At 34.4% G+C, this 19,020-nt stretch overlaps 1 pseudogene across 1 annotated transcript; it reads left to right on the top strand.

The window, feature by feature from the left end:
* Nucleotides 1-270: 270 nt before the first annotated feature.
* Nucleotides 271-18,169, top strand: Y35H6.3 (annotated as a pseudogene). Its single transcript has 17 exons — nucleotides 271-319; nucleotides 370-431; nucleotides 481-622; nucleotides 680-801; nucleotides 1,853-1,992; nucleotides 2,132-2,259; nucleotides 4,880-5,022; nucleotides 5,275-5,376; nucleotides 6,759-6,969; nucleotides 7,831-8,044; nucleotides 9,997-10,202; nucleotides 10,525-10,684; nucleotides 11,255-11,577; nucleotides 12,142-12,249; nucleotides 12,691-12,859; nucleotides 14,255-14,433; nucleotides 17,497-18,169. Coding segments are annotated over exons 1-17 (3,131 nt in total).
* Nucleotides 18,170-19,020: the final 851 nt, after the last annotated feature.

Genomic DNA, 19,020 nt, shown 5'->3' with positions numbered 1-19,020 from the left:
TTTTTGAATAATTTCTTTAAATTGTTTTAAGAGTTTTTTGCAGAAAACAATTATTTAAAAAAATAAATATTAAAAAATACACTGCGCATCAAGAAACGCGCCAGTAGACTTTGCTGGCGCATTTCTCGTGCGTTGGCGCGTTTCTCGTTTTTTGAATTTTTATTTTATTTATTTTTGACTGAAAAACCTCAATTTTTCAACTTTTTTCTAATTTTTTCCGTCATAATTGATAAAAGATAATTTATTTTGAATTATTACAACAATTTCCAGATGGAATCATCATCTGAAGCAGGCGAATCACCGAGGAAAGAGAGAAAAAGTAATTTCCAGCAAGTTTCAAGGTTTTCTACGTATTTCTATAATTTCCAGGGCACCAATCAAGTGACTATGAGACTTCTGAGATTTCTCCAGGCGAGGAAAGCTCCGTAGAGGTTTTTTTCAATCGATTTTCACCTGAAAACCAATTAAAATTGCTTCCAGGACCACATCCCCAGCTGCAGTGAGATGCAAGAAGAGATCGAGGAGCTGAATTCGACGAAACCTACGCCGAAAAGCAGAAAACGGGCGGCTCAAGGCGGCCCAGTCGACACTTTCAGCCCATTTCACTTCAAAAACGATATTAGTACGTGGATTATCGATTTTTATTCGGAAAAATTGATCAAAAATCGATATATTTCAGCGAGTAGTTTCTTGCCATACGTGCCGAAAGTTTGGTCAGTGTAAAATACGTACCGAATTCCGACAGACGTGATTTTAAACACTATTCGGACGGGCGGCACCGAAGGATTGGGCAGAGCAGAGGTAAAAATGCGAAAAAGTTGTAGGGAAATTCGAATTTTCAGCAGATTTTTAAAGGGGAAAATGTCTGAAATTGTGAATTTTAGGGTTTAAAGTGACATTTTTGTGAGAATATTCAAGTTTTTCGCTGAAAAAAGTGCCTGAAAATTCAAAAATTAGCCGGAAAATTTAATTTTTTAGCTGATTTTATTGGGAAAAAATGTCTGAAAACTCAAATTTTAACGTTAAAATTGACATTTTTGGTGCGAAAATATGAGTTTTTATTTGATTTTTGCCATATTTTGACTGAAAAATTTAGCATTTAGCCTGAAAATTGACTTTTTTCGCGGAAAAAAATCGAAAATCCATGGAATTTCGGTGGAAATTATGTAATTTTAACGTCAAAATTTACATTTTTGGGACAAAAAAAAATTCTAATTTCAGATTTTTAGGGGAAAAAATGTCTGAAAATTCAAATTTCAACGAATTTCAGTTAAAAATGGCTGAAAAAATATCGAGATTTAGCTTTGAAAACATGTATTTTGTAAAAGAAATTCGAATTTTGAGTGAATTTTCATAGTTTAAGCGGAAAAATTCCGAAATTTTTAACAGTTAAAATTGACATTTTTGGGGGAATATTCGAGTTTTTTGCAGGAAAAAAGTGTCTGGAAATTCAAAAAATAGCTAGAAAATTGAATTTTCAGCTGATTTTAGTGGAAATTATGCCTGAAATTTTGATTTTTTTTTCAATTAAAATTCACATTTTTAGACGATTTTAGTGGAAAAAATGCCTGAAATCTTGAATTTTTCAATTAAAATTCACATTTTTAGACGATTTTAGTGGAAAAAATGCCTGAAATCTTGAATTTTTCAATTAAAATTCACATTTTTAGCTGATTTTAGTGGAAAAAATGAAATTTTGATTTTTAGCGTTAAAGTGACATGAGAAAATATGAGTTTTTATTCAATTTTTGCCGAATTTCAGTTAAAAATGGCTGAAAAATCGAGAAATTCGAAAATTGGGCCAAAAATCTGGTTTTTTTAAAGCTAAAAACCTCGAATTTTCAATTTTCAGCTGGGAAAAACGGTCGGTGACGATTCTACGAGCAAATCCGGCGGCCGTCGGGTATCTGATTGGATTGTAAAATGCACAACGGAGCATCCCGATCATATTGGACAATTTCAGAAGATGAACGGAAAAGTTCGCACTATTAGGTTCGAAATTGGAGCATTTTGGCTTAAAAAAATACGTGTTTTCTTTGGAAAAATAGTGAAAAACTGCAATTTTTTCGTCAAAAAATTGAAAAAATCCATAAAATCCAAAGAATATCGTAAATATTCCCGTATTTTGCAGATATTTCTGGAAACAAAACGAGCAACCGGAGCGTTTTGAGAAGCTTTTCGAAGAATTTCAGCAATTAACCGCATGCCAATGCCCATTTAAAATAGGAGAAGTTATATAGTTTCCTGGGAAGAAATTGAGTAAGTTTTCGGTGAAATACTGCTGAAAATGTGGAAAAAATGGCGAAAAATTAAGTTTTTCCATGGAAAATCCGAAATTTCAGCTGAAACTAATGGAAAAACTTAAAAAATACGCCAAAATTGATGTAAAAAGTTGAAAATTTCGGAACTTTTCAGTTTAAACCATGAAAATTCTCTCAAAATTTGAATTTATTTTACGAAAAGCATTCTTCTAAAGCTAAATCTCGATTTTTTCAGCCATTTTTAACTAAAATTCGTTGAAATTTGAATTTTAAGACATTTTTCTCCATAAACTCGCACTTTCGCACCCAAAAATGTCGATTTTAACTGAAAAATTTTGAGTTTTCAGACATAATTTTCACTTCTGCATTTTTAGACCTTTTTTCCTGCGAAAAACTCACATTTTCCCCCAATAATTCGAATTTTAACCCTAAAATTCAAAATGTCACACATTTTTCCTAATAAAATCAGCTAAAAATTCAATTTTCTGGCTAATTTTCTGCATTTTTAGACATTTTTTTCAGCGAAAAACTCACATTTTCCCCCAATAATTCGAATTTTAACCCTAAAATTCAAAATTTCACACATTTTTCCTAATAAAATCAGCTAAAAATTCAATTTTCTGGCTAATTTTCTGCATTTTTAGACATTTTTTTCAGCGAAAAACTCACATTTTCCCCCAATAATTCGAATTTTAACCCTAAAATTCAAAATTTCACACATTTTTCCTAATAAAATCAGCTAAAAATTCAATTTTCTGGCTAATTTTCTGCATTTTCAGACATTGTTTTCAGCGAAAAACTCACATTTTCCTTCAATAATTCTGCCAAGCAGCCTCTAATAAATGCCGAGTGTACAGACTCCGCCCCTTTTTCGCGTTTTTTCGCGTTTTTTTGGCTTGCGAAAAAATGTCACACTACGTTTTCATTAATAACTCCAGAGCCGTTTGACTGAATTTTATAATATTTGGCAGCTTACTAGAAATATTTTGCCCCACGGTGGAGCAGAAAACGGCACAAAGTTTGGAGCAAAACTGAGCTCAGGGCGGCTTTCCCCAGTTTGAAAAAATTTTTTGTTGCTCTTTTTACCCCCAAAAAACCATGTTTTAATTGAATTAAAATTCGGGTTTTGCTCGGTTTTGTTCCAAATTTCTGTGCAAGATACTACTCAGAGAGGTGAATTTTTTGAAAAAAAGATTGAGTTCATAAGTGCAAAAGAAAAAAAGTTGTGATAAAACAAAAGGCCAAAAAATGCCATTTTGCCAAAAAAAAATTTTTTTCCGAAAAAGTAGTTTTTCGTCTTTATCTCAAGTTCTACTTCATCTTTTTCGATACTTTTTTTTCTACCCCACGTAAAAAAGTACGCTGAACACGATTTTTAACTCAGAATTGAGAAAAGTTCTATGAGTCGGCCGAGCAAGACGAATAAGTGCCAAATTTTGCACACTTTCCCATTTTCGCGAATCTACTTTTTCAATCATAACTCGGTCAGTTTTCAAGTTTTCTTAGTTTTCCAAAAATTGACGTGTAGGTCTCATCAAGACGCATCGAGACATATAAAATTTGTAAAAAGTTCAGTGGGAAAATTTTTCAAGAAAAAAATAATTCAAAAATTTAGTACTGGGGGGAGTGGTTTCCTGGGTCTCCTGAACATTTTTTCCACTAAAGTTTTGCGGAATGTATTTTTGATTCATAGTTTTTGATTTTATTTAATGGAAGATGAAGTTTCGTCGCATTAGCAGTGTTCGGCCAAAAGATATTATTTGTTTAAAATTTTCAGGCCAAAACTTGTTTTTTTCTATACATCTGTCTGTGTACAAGATATAGCCCTCAACTGTACGTCTCCTTTTTGGGAAATCAATAATGAGTACAATCCTGTAATAAAATTTTCAAAAATTCGTTTTCCCGCTGACTTATCAGTAATAAACGGTTTTCGAACGTCTTTCCCCAAATTGTCATTACTGAAGAAAGCGGAATCGAAAGAAGACCTCCCTCCAGAAATTTAGCTTCCCTACATCTCCGCGTCGGGCATCTTCCGCAAAGCCGAGTGGTTAGTGCGTATGTCTGCGGGGATTTTGGTAGTTGGTTCAATTCTACCAACTGACAAACTTTTTTGTTTTTTGTGAGTAATCGGGATTCGAATAGAAATACTCGATTTTGTGCAAAACATGGGTTCGTCTCCCCCGATATACAACCTCTTTAAACTTCAATCAATCATAACTGAGCTTTAACTTATTCAACGGGTGCTTCTGTTTTTGGTCAAACCGAACTCAAAAATCAAGAAGACTCCCTTGACCCACTGCAATTTGCACGAACCCTCGAACAGGTTCGAGGCGAAGCCGAGAACCTACGCCCGGCAAGGGGACTCGCCCTACACCCCCTATAACTGGCGGGCCCGCAGGGCCCGCTAGTCGAATTTTAACCCTAAAATTCAAAATGTCACACATTTTTCCTAATAAAATCAGCTAAAAATTCAATTTTCTGGCTAATTTTCTGCATTTTTAGACATTTTTTTCAGCGAAAAACTCACATTTTCCCCCAATAATTCGAATTTTAACCCTAAAATTCAAAATTTCACACATTTTTTCCCACTGAAATCAGCTAAAAATGTCAATTTTCAGACACTCTACGCGTCAGTGACGTCACTTTGAAGCGATTCAATCGAATTATTGCATTGGTTAACCGATTCAGAGTTATTGTGACAATTAGTCGACTTATAAAAACGATATGCGAGCAGGAAATGGCTGATGGATATAAATTTCAGGTTAATTGAGCTGAAAATTGAGGAAAAAAGAGCAAAAACTGCCTATTTTCCATTAAAATGGGTCGAAAATTGTTAATTTTAACGTTTTTTCAACGAAAAAATGTCAAAAAACGAGAAAAATCAGACAAAAACTGCTCATTTTTCGCTTAAAAATGCCCAAAATTCGATAATTTCAAGTTTTCAGTGAAAAATTATCAAAATTTGCAGATTTTTCCCAAAATTTCCACTAAAAATCCCAATTTTCCATTCCAGATCGACAAAAAATCGGTGATGAAATGCCTTTTGGCACTCCAAACGAAAGGATTCGTACGACTTTTTGATACAACTGTTAGATCTGATAATATCAATCATCAGGTACAGTTTTTGCAGAAAAAACATTGAAAATACTGCTGGAAATTGCAATTTTCGCATATTTTAGTACAGAAAAATCAATTTTTCAGCCATTTTTCACCTAAAAAAACTGATTTTCCCCACTAAAATCCAATAAAATTGTGGAAATTTCGTGTTAAAATTCCATTTTTAGCATATTTTCTTCCGGAAAAAACCCAATTTTGGACTTTTTTAACCGGAAATTCTAAATTTCTGATTGCAAATTCCTTTTTTCTACCAATTTCCTTCTGGAAAACATGTAAAAATTCAAAATTTTCACATAAAACCCAATTTTTACATGATTACATTCGAAAAAACCTCATTTTGTATCTTTTTTTAACCAAAAAAAATCTAAATTTCTTGCTGAAAACTCCGTTTTTCTGTCAAATTTCCACTTAAAAATCTGATTTTTCCTCCTAACAAGGAAAGGCTCTGCACTCGTTATCGGAAAAAAATATGTTAAAAATTGAATTTTAGCACGAAATTTCCACAATTTTATTGAATTTTACAAGGGAAGGCTCTGAACTCGTTATCGGACTTCGTTACGCCATTATATACATTCGATAGAGAATAGTTACAGATGATCACTCCAAAACATTTAGCTGCTTCAGAGCAGGTTCTACCAAGTTACGACATTTTGAAAATCGCCGATCGCCGATCGCCGATTGCCGCTCACCCCTGATTCCCAAGCCAATACATTTTCAAAAACTTAAAACGCAATTTTCCACCAAACTCCAATAATCCTACAATAATCCTACAGCACCCCAACAGTACCACTACAGTACCTTGACACTATTCCCTACCGACTCCTAACCCAATACCTCTTCTGTAGACAAAAACTCAATTTTTCCTAAACTACAGTAACCCTACCGTATACCTACAGTACTACTACAGTACTACTACAGTACTACTACAGTACCTTGACATTATCCCTTACCAACTCCCAACCCAATACCTCTTCCAACTACAGAAAAGAGAGTTGAAAGATCAAAGATCAAACTACAAACTACAAACGGACGGAAGGACACGCGCTTTATATATAGTAAATTGATGTTTCAGAAAAAGTTTAGGTTTTGTATTCCCGTAATCCATCATTTTACATTGCCCACTTTCACCGCTACTTGCCCACTGAATACATAATTTTTTTACTTGGAAATTGTTTTAGCATCTGCAAAAAATATTTATTTATCAGTTTTAATAAGAAAAAACGGGAAAAAGCTGTGAAAAACGAAAGAAAACACGCAGAAAACAAAGCAAGATAAATGGCCGCTGAAACTTGTCGGCCCCTCGGCCATGGCCTAGAAACCACTTTTCCTCGTCCCTCGTGAGGAAAAAGTTGCAGTGTAAAAATTCCTCCTATTTTCCAGATTCCCACCAACTCAACCAAATCATTCATGGGAAGTACGTGATGATTCAAATGCATATGTATATTTAGAAGAAGAATCTCCATATCGTTTTATGCCACCACAACCACAATATGATGGAGTTGATCGGGGATGGTTTATGACATTGGATCTACTTGCCGCGTTGCCGCTATCGGTTTTTGTGCTCACCAATTATGTGCCAAATACTATTGATGTGAGAATCTCAGAGATTTCTCTGGAAAAAAAAAACAAAAATAATACAGTAAAATTCCGTAGAAATCTTTCTAAAGGTGGAGTAGAGTTTGTGGGTATTTTGTTGAAATACACTAAAAATGGTCCAAAACCACCAAATTTCATAATGAGACTTCACGAAAAATTTCCAAAAATTTTTTAAGGCCGTTCAAAATTTCGAAAAAAAGAGCCTAATTTTGCTAAAATCTGAAATTTCGCACACTTTTCTTTGTGACAGCTGCTGGATTTTAGTTTTTCTGAAATTATCACCCTTTTAATCCTTTTTCTGGTAATTTATCTCGCGGAAATTCGTTGATTGAGGCAATTTTTAGGCCGATAGGCATCCAATTTTGATCATTTTTGGATGCCTATCGGCCTAAAAGCTTTGGATGCCTATCGGCCTAAAAATTTTGATCATTTTTGGATGCCTATCGGCCTAAAAGCTGTCTCAATCAACGAATTTCCGCGAGATAAATTACCAGAATAAGGATTAAAAGGGTGATAATTTCAGAAAAACTAAAATCCAGCAGCTGTCACAAAGAAAAGTGTGCGAAATTTCAGGTTTTAGCAAAATTTGGCTCTTTTTTTCGAAATTTTGAACGGCCTTAAAAAAATTTTGGAAATTTTTCGTGAAGTCTCATTATGAAATTTGGTGGTTTTGGACCATTTTTAGTGTATTTCAACAAAATACCCACAAACTCTACTCCCCCTTTAATCACTGTGCACACGTGCTACAAAAAAATACAAATTTCCGGAAAAAAAGTACTCCAATAGTTTTTACTATCAAAAAATCTCTTTTTTTTTTTGAATTTTCCCCCTAAAAACGCCCAATTTTTTGCTGCAGAGTGCACCTATACGACACGAGTACAAGTGCAAAGGGATACGCATGTGTGAATCCATCAATTGGAGAGGGTGAATATGTGAAATATGAATATGAATTGGCAACACGACAGGATATAGTTATGTATTGGCATCATTTGAGAGCTATTGTCCAATCTACACCACTTACATATCGTATCGATGATATTGGTGATCGAAAGTTTACGCAGAGACATCGGGTTTGTTGTTGGCAGAAATTTTTTCGAAAACTAAGAAAAAACCCCGAAAAAATGGAGAAAATTTGACCCTAAAAAGCCTTTTTTTGCAAAATTTATGCAAATTCTGCATTTTGTCGTAGGCTTCTCGGTGTTTGCGTACTTTTGGCGCCACCGTACCCCAAAAATCGGAGAAATTAGTTGAATATTGGCCGAAATTTCCGAAAAAAAAGGAAATTCGCTTGAAAACTCAAATTTTCCATGTTTTTTCCTGAAATTTTAGTGAAAATCCAATTTTCTTCGAAAATTCCGTCAAAATCTGGAAAAATTGGGGTGTTTTTCCATTTTTCTAAGCTTTTTTTGGATATTTTATTCAAAAATTCAAATCTCTCGCCATTTTTCACCCCACATAGCATTTTTTTGCAGAAAACGGGCGATTTCTGCATTTTGTCGTAATTTCCTCGGTGTTTGCGTACTTTTGGAGCTACCGTAACCCGCGAATTTCAAATTTTGAGTTAGAAACCCAGAAAAAAGGTTTTCAATGGAAAAAATTAGAGGAAAATTCGAATTTAATAATAAAAATTCGAAATTTTGACAAAAAATATCAGAAAAATCTGATTTTTGGGGTTTTTTAATGAAAAATTGTTAGAAACCCAAAAAAAAGGTTTTAATGGTAAAAATTGGTGGAATCGGCGGAAAACACTGAAAAGAGAGTAGAATTCGCAAAAAAATCCGCTGAAACGTCTGAAAATGCGCTTTTTTTTATTTTTATCTTCAAAAACTGCAGAAATAGGTAAAACCTACTGGAAAATTATTTTTCTTCTACAAAACTCGAAATTATCGTGAAAAAATATGGAAAAACTACAGAAAAATGGGCAAAAATCGCGGGAAAATGATGAAAAATAGCAAATTTTGTCCTAAAATTCCTTAAAACCACATGAAAAACCCTAAGACTTCTCAAAAGGGTCTGAAAGTTATGAAAAATGTGCGAAATTTCTGGAAAATCCTTATAAAAAGTACAAAAACGCTTAAAATCCATAAAATTTTCAAATTTTGCGTTGAAAATTGGAAAATTTCCAATTTTTCCGCTAATTTCGAACAAAAAATCGCCGGAATTTGAGCAATACAATGCGAAATTCGAATTCCACATAATTTTCTACTTTTTTCACTAAATTTTCAGGCTTTTCGCTTGATTTTTGTGAATTTCGGGTTACGGTAGCCCCAGAAGTACGCAAACACCAACTACCGTAACCCAAAACACTGGATTTTACGCAATTTTGAGATAAAACCCTGGAAATCGAGGGTTCGGGGTGAAAAATGACGGGAAAACCGAATTTGATGAATAAAATTACTGGAAAAATATTTTAAAGTATTGAAAACGTGAATTTTCAAAAATGTTCTTTGTGTAAAATTTAATTTTTCAGAGTTTTAGATTAAAAAATCGAGTTTCCCATCATTTTCTACTCTTTTCACTGAATTCTCAGGTTTTTAGCTCGATTTTCAAGAATTTTGGGTTACGGTAGCCCCATAAGTACGCAAACACCACAACTACCGTAGCCCAAAAACACCGAATTTTACGCAATTTTGAGCTAGAATTCTGAAAATTAATGTCTAGGGGTAGAAAATGACAGGGAATTCGAATTTGTTAATGAAATTTTGCAAAAATAATTATAATTCTCAAATCCTAAAAAATTGCAAATTTCACGGTTGCCTAGTTGATGTTAACATATTTTAATATGAAATTCGAATTCCTCTCCAAATTTCACATTAGAACGTCTTTTTACCGGGTCTCTAGCGGAGATTTTCAAATTTTAAGGGTTACTGTAGCCCCAAAAGTACGCAAACACCGACTACAGTAACCCAAAACACCAGATTTTACGCAATTTTGAGCTAGAACTCTATAAATTTCATTTTAAGGGTGAAAAACATCGGAGAATTCAAATTTCCCCATGAAAATCCCGTGAAAATTTTTGCAGAAACTCGTCGAAGTCGACTACATTACCGGAATCGAAGAGCTCTACCCGAAAGTTGCGGCGGATGGAGTCGCCGGATTCGATGCTGGGCTCTTTGTGCATTTGAAACGTCATTGGGATCTAATTACAGTACCACATGGAACAGTTTCATGGTTTATACAGAGATTCAGGAAATGTTCGACCGATTGCAAGCGAATTGTTGAGCAAAGGTGAGGGTAAATGACCGAAAAGCGAGAAATTTTCGACTTTTTTTTGAGTGGAAAACTGGAAAATCTCAGGTTTTTTTGGGTTTAAAATCGGAAAAAATGCATAATTTTAACCCACGAAAAGCCTTCATTTTCCGAGATTTTTGCTGGAAAAAATCGTGAAATTTCAGAATTTCTACTGAAAAATAGATTTTTTAAGCACTTTTTCATTGAAAAATTCGGAAATTTCAGGTTTTTACTTGAAAAGTAAGCTGAAAATTCTGAAATTTTCCACATTTTTCCACTTTCTGGCAGAAATTTTCTGAAAAAAAAACTCAATTTTCAGAGTAAAATCTGTGCACAAAGACTGGAACAACTTCTCGCGGCTGTCGCTCGCCGACTCTGATATTGTTAGAACCTCAAATCCGCTCAAAGTCGAATATCCGCCAATTAAGAAGTTTGGCGGCACCAATGCGCCGAAATCCAATCGAAATACGCAAAAAGTAGTGCGAAATTCAATTTTTCCGTCATTTTTCACCCCCGGCGCGGCGAAATTTTGAACATTTCGGGTTACGGTAGCCCCAAAAATACGCAAACACCAGCTACCGTAACCCCGAAACACCGGCTTTCACGCGATTTTGAGCTAGAGCTCTAAAATTTCAGGGTTATGTGTGGAAAATGGCGTAGAATTCGAATTTGTTAATAAAAATTTGCTGAAAATTATAGAAATTTTGGAACTTTCCAATTTTTGCTAATTTTCAGATGTTCTAACTTTTGTTCGGGTAAATTTTAGTATCATATTCGAATTCCTCGTAATTTTTCGTCCTTGGCACTAAAATTTCATTGCTGTAGCTCAATTTTTAGATATTTTGGGTTACTGTAGCCCCAGAAGTACGCAAACACCGACTACCGTAACCCAGAACACCGGATTTTACGCAATTTTGAGCTAAAGCTTTGAAGTTTAAGGGTTAGGCGTGAAAAATCGAGTAGAATTCGAGTTTGTTAATAAAAATTTGCTGAAAATTATGGAATTTCTGGAAATTTTGAACTTTTAAATCAATTTTTGTTACTTTCAGACTCCTCGAATCCCAAAAAAGCGAAAATTGGATAGTGTGGATATTGTCAGCTCATCGGCCCGTGTCAGTGTCCGCTGCCGTTTTACACCCAAGGAACGCGACCAGCTAATCATGATTCGATTTTGGCCGTCGGCTTCTTCTTGAATCCGGTCTATCGTTTCTGGTTGGATCCAACAGTTCTTCGTGATTTGATGCATGAATTCGTACCGGAAAGCCGAAATAAGACGGTCCAAAGCCTGATGGCTTGTGGAGTTCGTGAGCTTGTTCGGGACAATCGTCTGGCCTATTTGCAGCGGGTTGTCCGGAATTTGTCCACTTTTCCGGTGGGTTTTTGGGCCTTTTTCGGTGAATTCGAGTTTTCTGTGAAAAAAATTAATAAATTTGAACTTAGCTGACCGAGAGCTTTCATTTAAGTATAATCATGACTAGATTCCGTTAATTTTAAAGTTTTTTTTTTGGTCCCGCCACGAGATTACTGTAGTTTCGCGGCGAGACCCGAAAAATTTCAAAATTAACGGAACCTAGTCATGATTATACCTAAATGAAAGCTCAGCTCTCGGCGAGCTGAATTCGAATTTCTTTAAATTTAGCGAAAATTTTGAAAAAAGTCTGAAAATGTTGGGTCCCGAAGCGACATTTGTTCGAAAACTTTTTTTCTGGCAAAATAAGCTTTATAATTCAAAAAAGCATAGTAATAGTTAAGTTTTGAAAAAAAATTGGAAAAAAAAATCCCCCGGGTTACTGTAGTTTTTCGCGGTGGGACCCAAAAATTTGCAATTTTCTCAGAACCCGGTCATGATTATACTTGAATGAAAGCTCTCGGCAAGCCGAATTCAAAAACATCATTGAATTTTGTGCGAAATCTCTAAAATTTTGTGTTTTTCCAGGAAATGCGCCGCCTCCGATCGGAACTCTGCGGCACCAGTATCCCCAACACATTCAAAAACGGAATTTTTCAAAGACGCTTTCAGAACCGCAATGGTTCTTCTTTTTGTGTAGGAATTTCGATAAAAAAATTTGAATTTTTCGCTAGTTTTCCGGAAAATTTTTTTTTCCCTATTTTTCAATTTTTTCCCAAAAAAAAATCGGAAATTTCAAATTTCAACTAATTTTCTCAAAAAATGTGTGTTTTTTTTTTGGAAAAATTTAAATATTTCGCTAGTTTTCTCGAAAAAATGAATTATTTTCTAATTTTTTGGAAAAAATTAAAAGATTTTTTCGCAAATTTTGCCAACAAATATAATTTTTTCCGAAAAATTCCGATTTTTCGCTATTTGTTTCAAAAATTTCCGAAAATTTTGGAATTTTCCATAATTTTCTTGTAAAATTCGCAATTTTTGGCGAAAAATTTGGTTTTTTTTCAAAAAATTTACTAGTTTTCTCAATTTTTCTTTAAAATTCTAAAATTCCACACTGATTTTCGCCCCATTTTTCAGCGACAACAACCGTACTACAATGACCGATGCGAGGTTCCGTTCGTTTTTGAACGCTGGAAATGTGTCTGTAACTAAAGAGATTACGGTATCCAACTCGGTTCCCCATCGATCACAGAAGCCTGTCACCTATGGACATATTCAACATTGTGTGGCGGCTAATATATTGATTGTACGGGGTTTTTTGGCGCGAAAATTTGATCTAAATTGGATTTTTTACTGGAAATTTCAAAAATTATTGATTTTTCTTCAAAAATATTAGATTATTCGAATTCAGATCATCGAGAGCTTTCATTTAAGTATAATCATGACCACGTTCCGCTGATTTTGAAATTTTTTGTAAAATTTTTCAAATTTAACGGAACCTGGCCATGTTTATACTAAAATAAAAGCTCTCGACGAGGCAAACTCAAAGATGCCACTGAAAATTCAAAATATTCAGTTCCCAGTGTGTGGTTACTGTACTTTTTCATGGCGAGACCCTAAAATTTCTAAAATTCGTCAAAATCAAGCAAACTAAGGCATGGTTATACTTAAATGAAAGCTCTCGACGATCTGCGTTCGGACATTAAAATTTTTCGCTTGAAAATTGAATTTCTCGCGAAATTTTAGGTCCGAATCGATTTTTTGCAGAAAATCTAGAACTTTTTCAATTTTCACTGAAAAAAAATATGAAAAATGTTATGAAGTTTCAACTCAGCTCGTTCTCAGCTTCAATTTGAGTATAAAAACGACCAGATTCCGTCAATTTCGAAAATTTTTGGGTCTCGCCGCGAAGGCCTACAGTAACCCGGGGAATTTCGCTTCGGGACCCAATATTTTCCGAAATTACCGGAACCTAGTCATGATTATACTTAATTGAAAGCTCTCGATAAGCTGAATTCAAATTTCCTCGAAAAATGTAGCAAAAATCGAATTTGGCTCCGCCTACTTTGGGTCCTGCCACGAAAGTCCGGAATTTTTGAAATTTTCCGGAATATAGTGAGCTTTCTTTTAAGTATAATCATGACAAGGGTCTGTGAATTTTGGGTCCCGCCACGAAATTCCAGGGGTACTGTAGGGTTTCGTCGCAGGACCCGAATTTTTTCAAAAATTTTCAAACCATTGTCATAACCACATGCAAACTGACGCCAAAGGAAAAATCCTTACAAAAGTTATAAAAGTTTGAAAAAATTGATGTTTTCGCTACGAGACCCAAAATTTCCCGAAATTTTTCTATTTTCAGAAAATTAACATTAAATTCGACTTCAGCTCACCGAGAGCTTTCATTTAAGTATAATCATGACTAGATTCTGTTTACTATGAGAAAATTTGGGTCTCGCCGCGAAAACTGCAAAACTACAGTAATCTTCGCGGCGGGACCCAACTTTTTTCAAATTTCTCAGAACCTAGTCATGATTATACTTAATTGAAAGCTCTCGACGAGCTGAATTCAAATGTTACATCAAAATTGTGTAGAATTTTGTGGTAAAAGCCGAATTTTCCAGTTTTTTGCATTTTTTTCGAGAAAAAACTCAAATTCTGCACTATTTTTCCCGTGGAAAAATCTAAAACTTTCATTTTTCAGAGCGTCTTGGTCCATCAAATGAATGCTGGACAACCCGAGAAGATTTTGGATCAAATTCCGCCTGCCGTGCTCTAATCTGTGCTCCAAAGCCTTCGAACTGACGGACTTGTGTCCCGAAGTCGAACTCTTGAAGTTGTCACCGAGTTGGCTAATAAGAAAGACGCTACGTTGTCTTTTTAGTAAGTTTTCGTCGAAATTCTGGAAAAAAAATCTGAAAAAAATGAGAAAAATTGAAGTTTCTTGTGAAAACGTGCAGCAGCCGACAACTAACGGGACTGGGAAAATTGAAATTTTTAACACAGTTAAAATGCGATGTGCGCATAGTGGGTGAAAGGCCATAATGCGCGCACCGCGTGTGGCGACCACCTATTATGCACCTATCGCGAACGGTTCGCGATGGGTCCATAATGTATCCATGATGCTTCCACTCACGAAACAAACAATTCGAAATATATATTGTTTTTCCGCCTATTTTTTTAACATTTTATTGCAATTTTTATTGAATTTTTGATTTTCACTGGTTTTTTTTCTTGAAATTTTGTTTCGTATGTGGTATTTTGTAATAATCATAATATTTTTTTCTAAATTGTGTGTCTTTTAGAGAAAACACTGCTCTAACCAGTTGAGGCATTTAAAAACATCATTTAAACAACATGGCAAGCATTATTTCGTTCCTAATAAATGGAAGCATAGTCAGGATTACTGTAGTTTCACATGTATTTAGCCATTAAAATTGTAATCTGAGTTTTCATCGGTATTTGCGCATACTCAGAAAATTTTGTTAAATATCTTGTCTGTTCCTGTATTTTCAAGAGCGAAATATCGTCAAAATCAGATTATTTCGTTGAATCTGGAAATGCCCACTGTTCTTCATGCCTACTCGTGTCTATTTCTCATCAGCGTTATAACTCACCTTTTAAATAATATTGTAGAAACAAATTTTTTGCAGCTTCTCTTCGAGCAGCAGACTTCACAAAAACTTCATCAACAAGAAAAAACGTGAAAATCTTCAACATCGGAATGTCTAGGTGAAGGATGTCGGAACGGGCAAGGTTTGGAGCACGGCTCAGCTTTTTTAGATTTTAGATTTTAATTTAGAAACACACCACCGAAGAGGAGGAGATAAAGATGGCTCGGCTCCAGAATGCATTGAAAGTTGTTGGATGGTCGAATGGATTGAAAGCAATTGTAAAGAAGGAGTTACCCGGAAGCCCTGCCAAAAAGCAAAAACCGGCATCGGTTGCGCCGAAAATTTTGGACTCCTCGATCGGAAGAGTGAGTTTGCTGATTTTCAAAAAATAGGATGAAAGGCTGAATAATTTGAGCTCTCAATTGCTAAAAATATACGGATGGACAAAACTACGATCATCATTGGTCACAAAGTTGCAGCTCCGAAAAGAGAATTCGTCTGGAATTCTGGAAGTTCACAAGAATGGTGAGTACTTACCTTTCAAGTGAAAATTGAGGAAAAATTGAGAAAGAAATGTGTTGAAAGATGCAAAAAAATGACAAAAATTCAGCTTATCCTGCTAAAATTACGCGTGAAAAAGCATATTTTGTGCTTGAAAATCGCAAAAAAAATGCATTAGAAAAACCGATTTTATTTAGTCCTCCTAACAAATCGATTTTTGTAGACCTGGAGTCATCCTAGCAAACGAGGCAACACTGGAAGAGGACGAAAAACGTTAAGATTCCGTATGAAGATGTCAGAAAACCGAGTTAGGAGGAACTTGGAATTAAATTTTTGAGTTTTCTTTTTTCTATAATTTTTTAAGCTCACTTTTTATTCTTTTTGTTGTTCTCCCACTTAGGCCATGTTAATAAATGTGTTTTTGTTAAGAAAACTGTCTTAAATGCTCAGGATCAGGTTTTATTATTAAAAAAACAAACCCACAAAGCGCACATAATTTATGTTCGCGATGCTCGCAAAATGCATCTCAAGTTCGCGATGGACGCACAATGCGCGCGCAATGGGCATCATTTCCGGTTCCTTTTTAACACACGCGCGATCCACTCCGAAAGCACTATGCGCACATCGCATTTTAACTGTGAATGAAAATTTGAAAAAAAAAACTAAATTTGAGAATTTTTGAGTTAAAAAATTCCAAATTGCAGAGAAATAAAAAATAAAATTTTTAGAGAATATATCGAAAGAAATTCAAATTTTTAAGAAAAAATCCCAAAAATAAATCATTTTTCTAGAAAAAAAAAGCAAAAAGTTCCCATTTTGCGATAAAAATCGAAAAAATCCCGATTTTTTTACAATTTTCTAAAAAAAAACTGAAAAAAATCCACATTTTTCAGAAAAAAACGCTAAAATTTTAATTTTTTCTAGAAAAAAACAAAATTTTCAATAAAAAATCCAAAAATAAAACCAAAATTAAAAAATTATAATAATTACGGGTAAAATCGTATGAAATCCCGTTTTTTTTTTAATCGTAATTATTTCCAATTTTTTGGTTTTCTCCTCAAAAAAAATTGTTTTTTTTCCCATTTTTCTTTAAAAATTGAAAGTTTTCCAATTTTTCTCGAAATATTGACTCAAAATTAGCTTTTTCTTCGAATTTTTAATAAAAATTTTCACTTTCGCGACCCGTTAGTTGTCGGCTGCACGGTTTTCTGAAAATTGAGAAATAAAATTAGAAAAGTTGCAAAATTGAAAAAAAAAACCGCAAAAAACTGAAATTTTCTAGGCAAAAAAAAATAAAAGAAATCCACAAATTTTTCGATAAAAATTGAAAAAATCCAAATTTTCCTGAAAAAAATCCCAAAAATCCAATTTTTCTACAAAAAAAACCCAAAAATCCACTCCTTTTCGATAAAAATTTGAAAAAATTTCGATTTTTCAAGAGAAAATTCCGATTTTCTAGAAAAAAAACCCCAAAAAACTATAATTTTCCTTTAAAAAAAACCCCAAAAATCCAAATTTTTGTACAAAAAATACCAAAAAATCCACATTTTTCAATAAAAATTAGAAAAAAAAAACAATTTTTGCTGAAAAAAAACTCAAAAATCCAATTTTTCTACAAAAAATACAAAAAAAATCACGATTTTCCTGAAAAAAACCCAAGAAACTATAATTTTCCTGAAAAAAAAATCCAAAAAAAAACCGGGAAAAAAACAAAAGAAATCCAAATTTTTCGATAAAAAAATTGAAAAAATTCCGATTTTTCAGGAATAAATTCGGGAAAAAATTCAATTTTTCTAGTAAAAAACCCAAAAAAAACCCAATTTTTTTGCAGTTTCCGTCACTTCTTCTACCACCGTTTCCACAGTAATCTCATCGAAGGCTCAGGTCGCCTACTCGACAAAATTAATGATACTACTGCTGCCCAACAACAACTACAAACTACAAACGAACTCGACGGCGATGGCCCAGAAATTGCAATCGCCGCGGCCAAAGCATTCCATCCGACTGAAAAATTCGATTTGGAAATGAATGTGGACGACGATGAAATTCTGAAAGTATTTGATATACAAGAACAAGAGCAAATTGTGATGAAAAAAATCCGACATTTGGAGAATTCTGACTTACATTTCGAGCGAATTCATGTGAATTTGGCGAAAAAAGAGCGATTTTTTGACGACGTTCAGAGCTCGGAAAATGACTCAAGCGACGAAAAACTCGCCGAAATTTGCGATTTTTTGAGCCAAAATTGCCGGGAAATCTCGAATGCTGCGAAGCCTCCTCGAGCAACACTTGACGAATGGATTCAGACTGGAAAATTCGAAATACAACGTCGTCGAGAGATCCGGGCGGTTTGCCACGTCATCAAGGCCATCGGTCAGATGGGAATTACACTTGGCGAGCTGTGTGGAAAATTGAAAATTGCCATAGAGCAAATTGCCGGAATTTTGGCCGATTTGAGCGGAGACAAGAAATGGTGTCCGAGACCTTGGATTGCGCCGGAAGGTTTTCTTTTTTTTTTAAGGGATTTTTGGGGCGAAAAATTTGGATTTGGCTCACCACGCGCGAGCTTTGATTTAAAGGTGTTTTCGCGGTGAGACCCGGAAATTTTATTTTTCCTAAATCTCTCTGAACCCGGTCATGATTATACTTAAATGAAAGCTCACGGCGAGCTGAATTCGAATACTAAGTGTATGGTTGTTTAGCTACAGTAACCTGACACTGAATTTCGCGGCGAGACCCGAAAATCCCCAAAAACTCTCAAAAACCGTCTTAGAATCGATCAAAATATGTCAAGATTATACTTAAAGGAGGACTAACGGTTCGGACGATTTTGAACGTATAGACCAAAAATAAGCTCAAATGAACGAAATTCGTAATGAAACTGCTCAAAAATTTTTCAAAAATTTTTTATGGCGGTTCAAAATTTTGAAAAAAATTACACTGATTTTGGCTAAAATCACGATTTTTTCTCATTTTTCCGTGTCACATTTGTCCGAAGTTGGTTTTTTTAGAATTATCGTCCTTTATTACATATTTTGGTAATAAATCTCATTTAATTTCGTCGATTAAAGTGCATTTAAAGCCGATAAATAACCAGTTTCGATGATTTTTGGTTACCTATCGGCTTTAAATGTACCTTAATCGATGAAATTAAATGAGATAATCTACCAATATATGTAATAAAGGACGATACTTCCAAAAAAGCCAACTTCGGTCAGATGTGACACGGAAAAATGGGAAAAATTCGTGATTTTAGCCAAAATCAGTGTAATTTTTTTCAAAATTTTGAACCGCCATAAAAGATTTTTGAAAAATTTTTGAGCAGTTTCATTACGAAATTCATTTAAGTATAATC

The sequence above is a fragment of the Caenorhabditis elegans genome, chromosome X (genome assembly GCF_000002985.6).
Source record: "Caenorhabditis elegans chromosome X".
Taxonomy (NCBI): domain Eukaryota; kingdom Metazoa; phylum Nematoda; class Chromadorea; order Rhabditida; family Rhabditidae; genus Caenorhabditis; species Caenorhabditis elegans.
The sequence above is the reverse complement of the archived record's forward strand: the minus strand, read 5'-3'. Positions and strand labels throughout refer to the sequence as shown.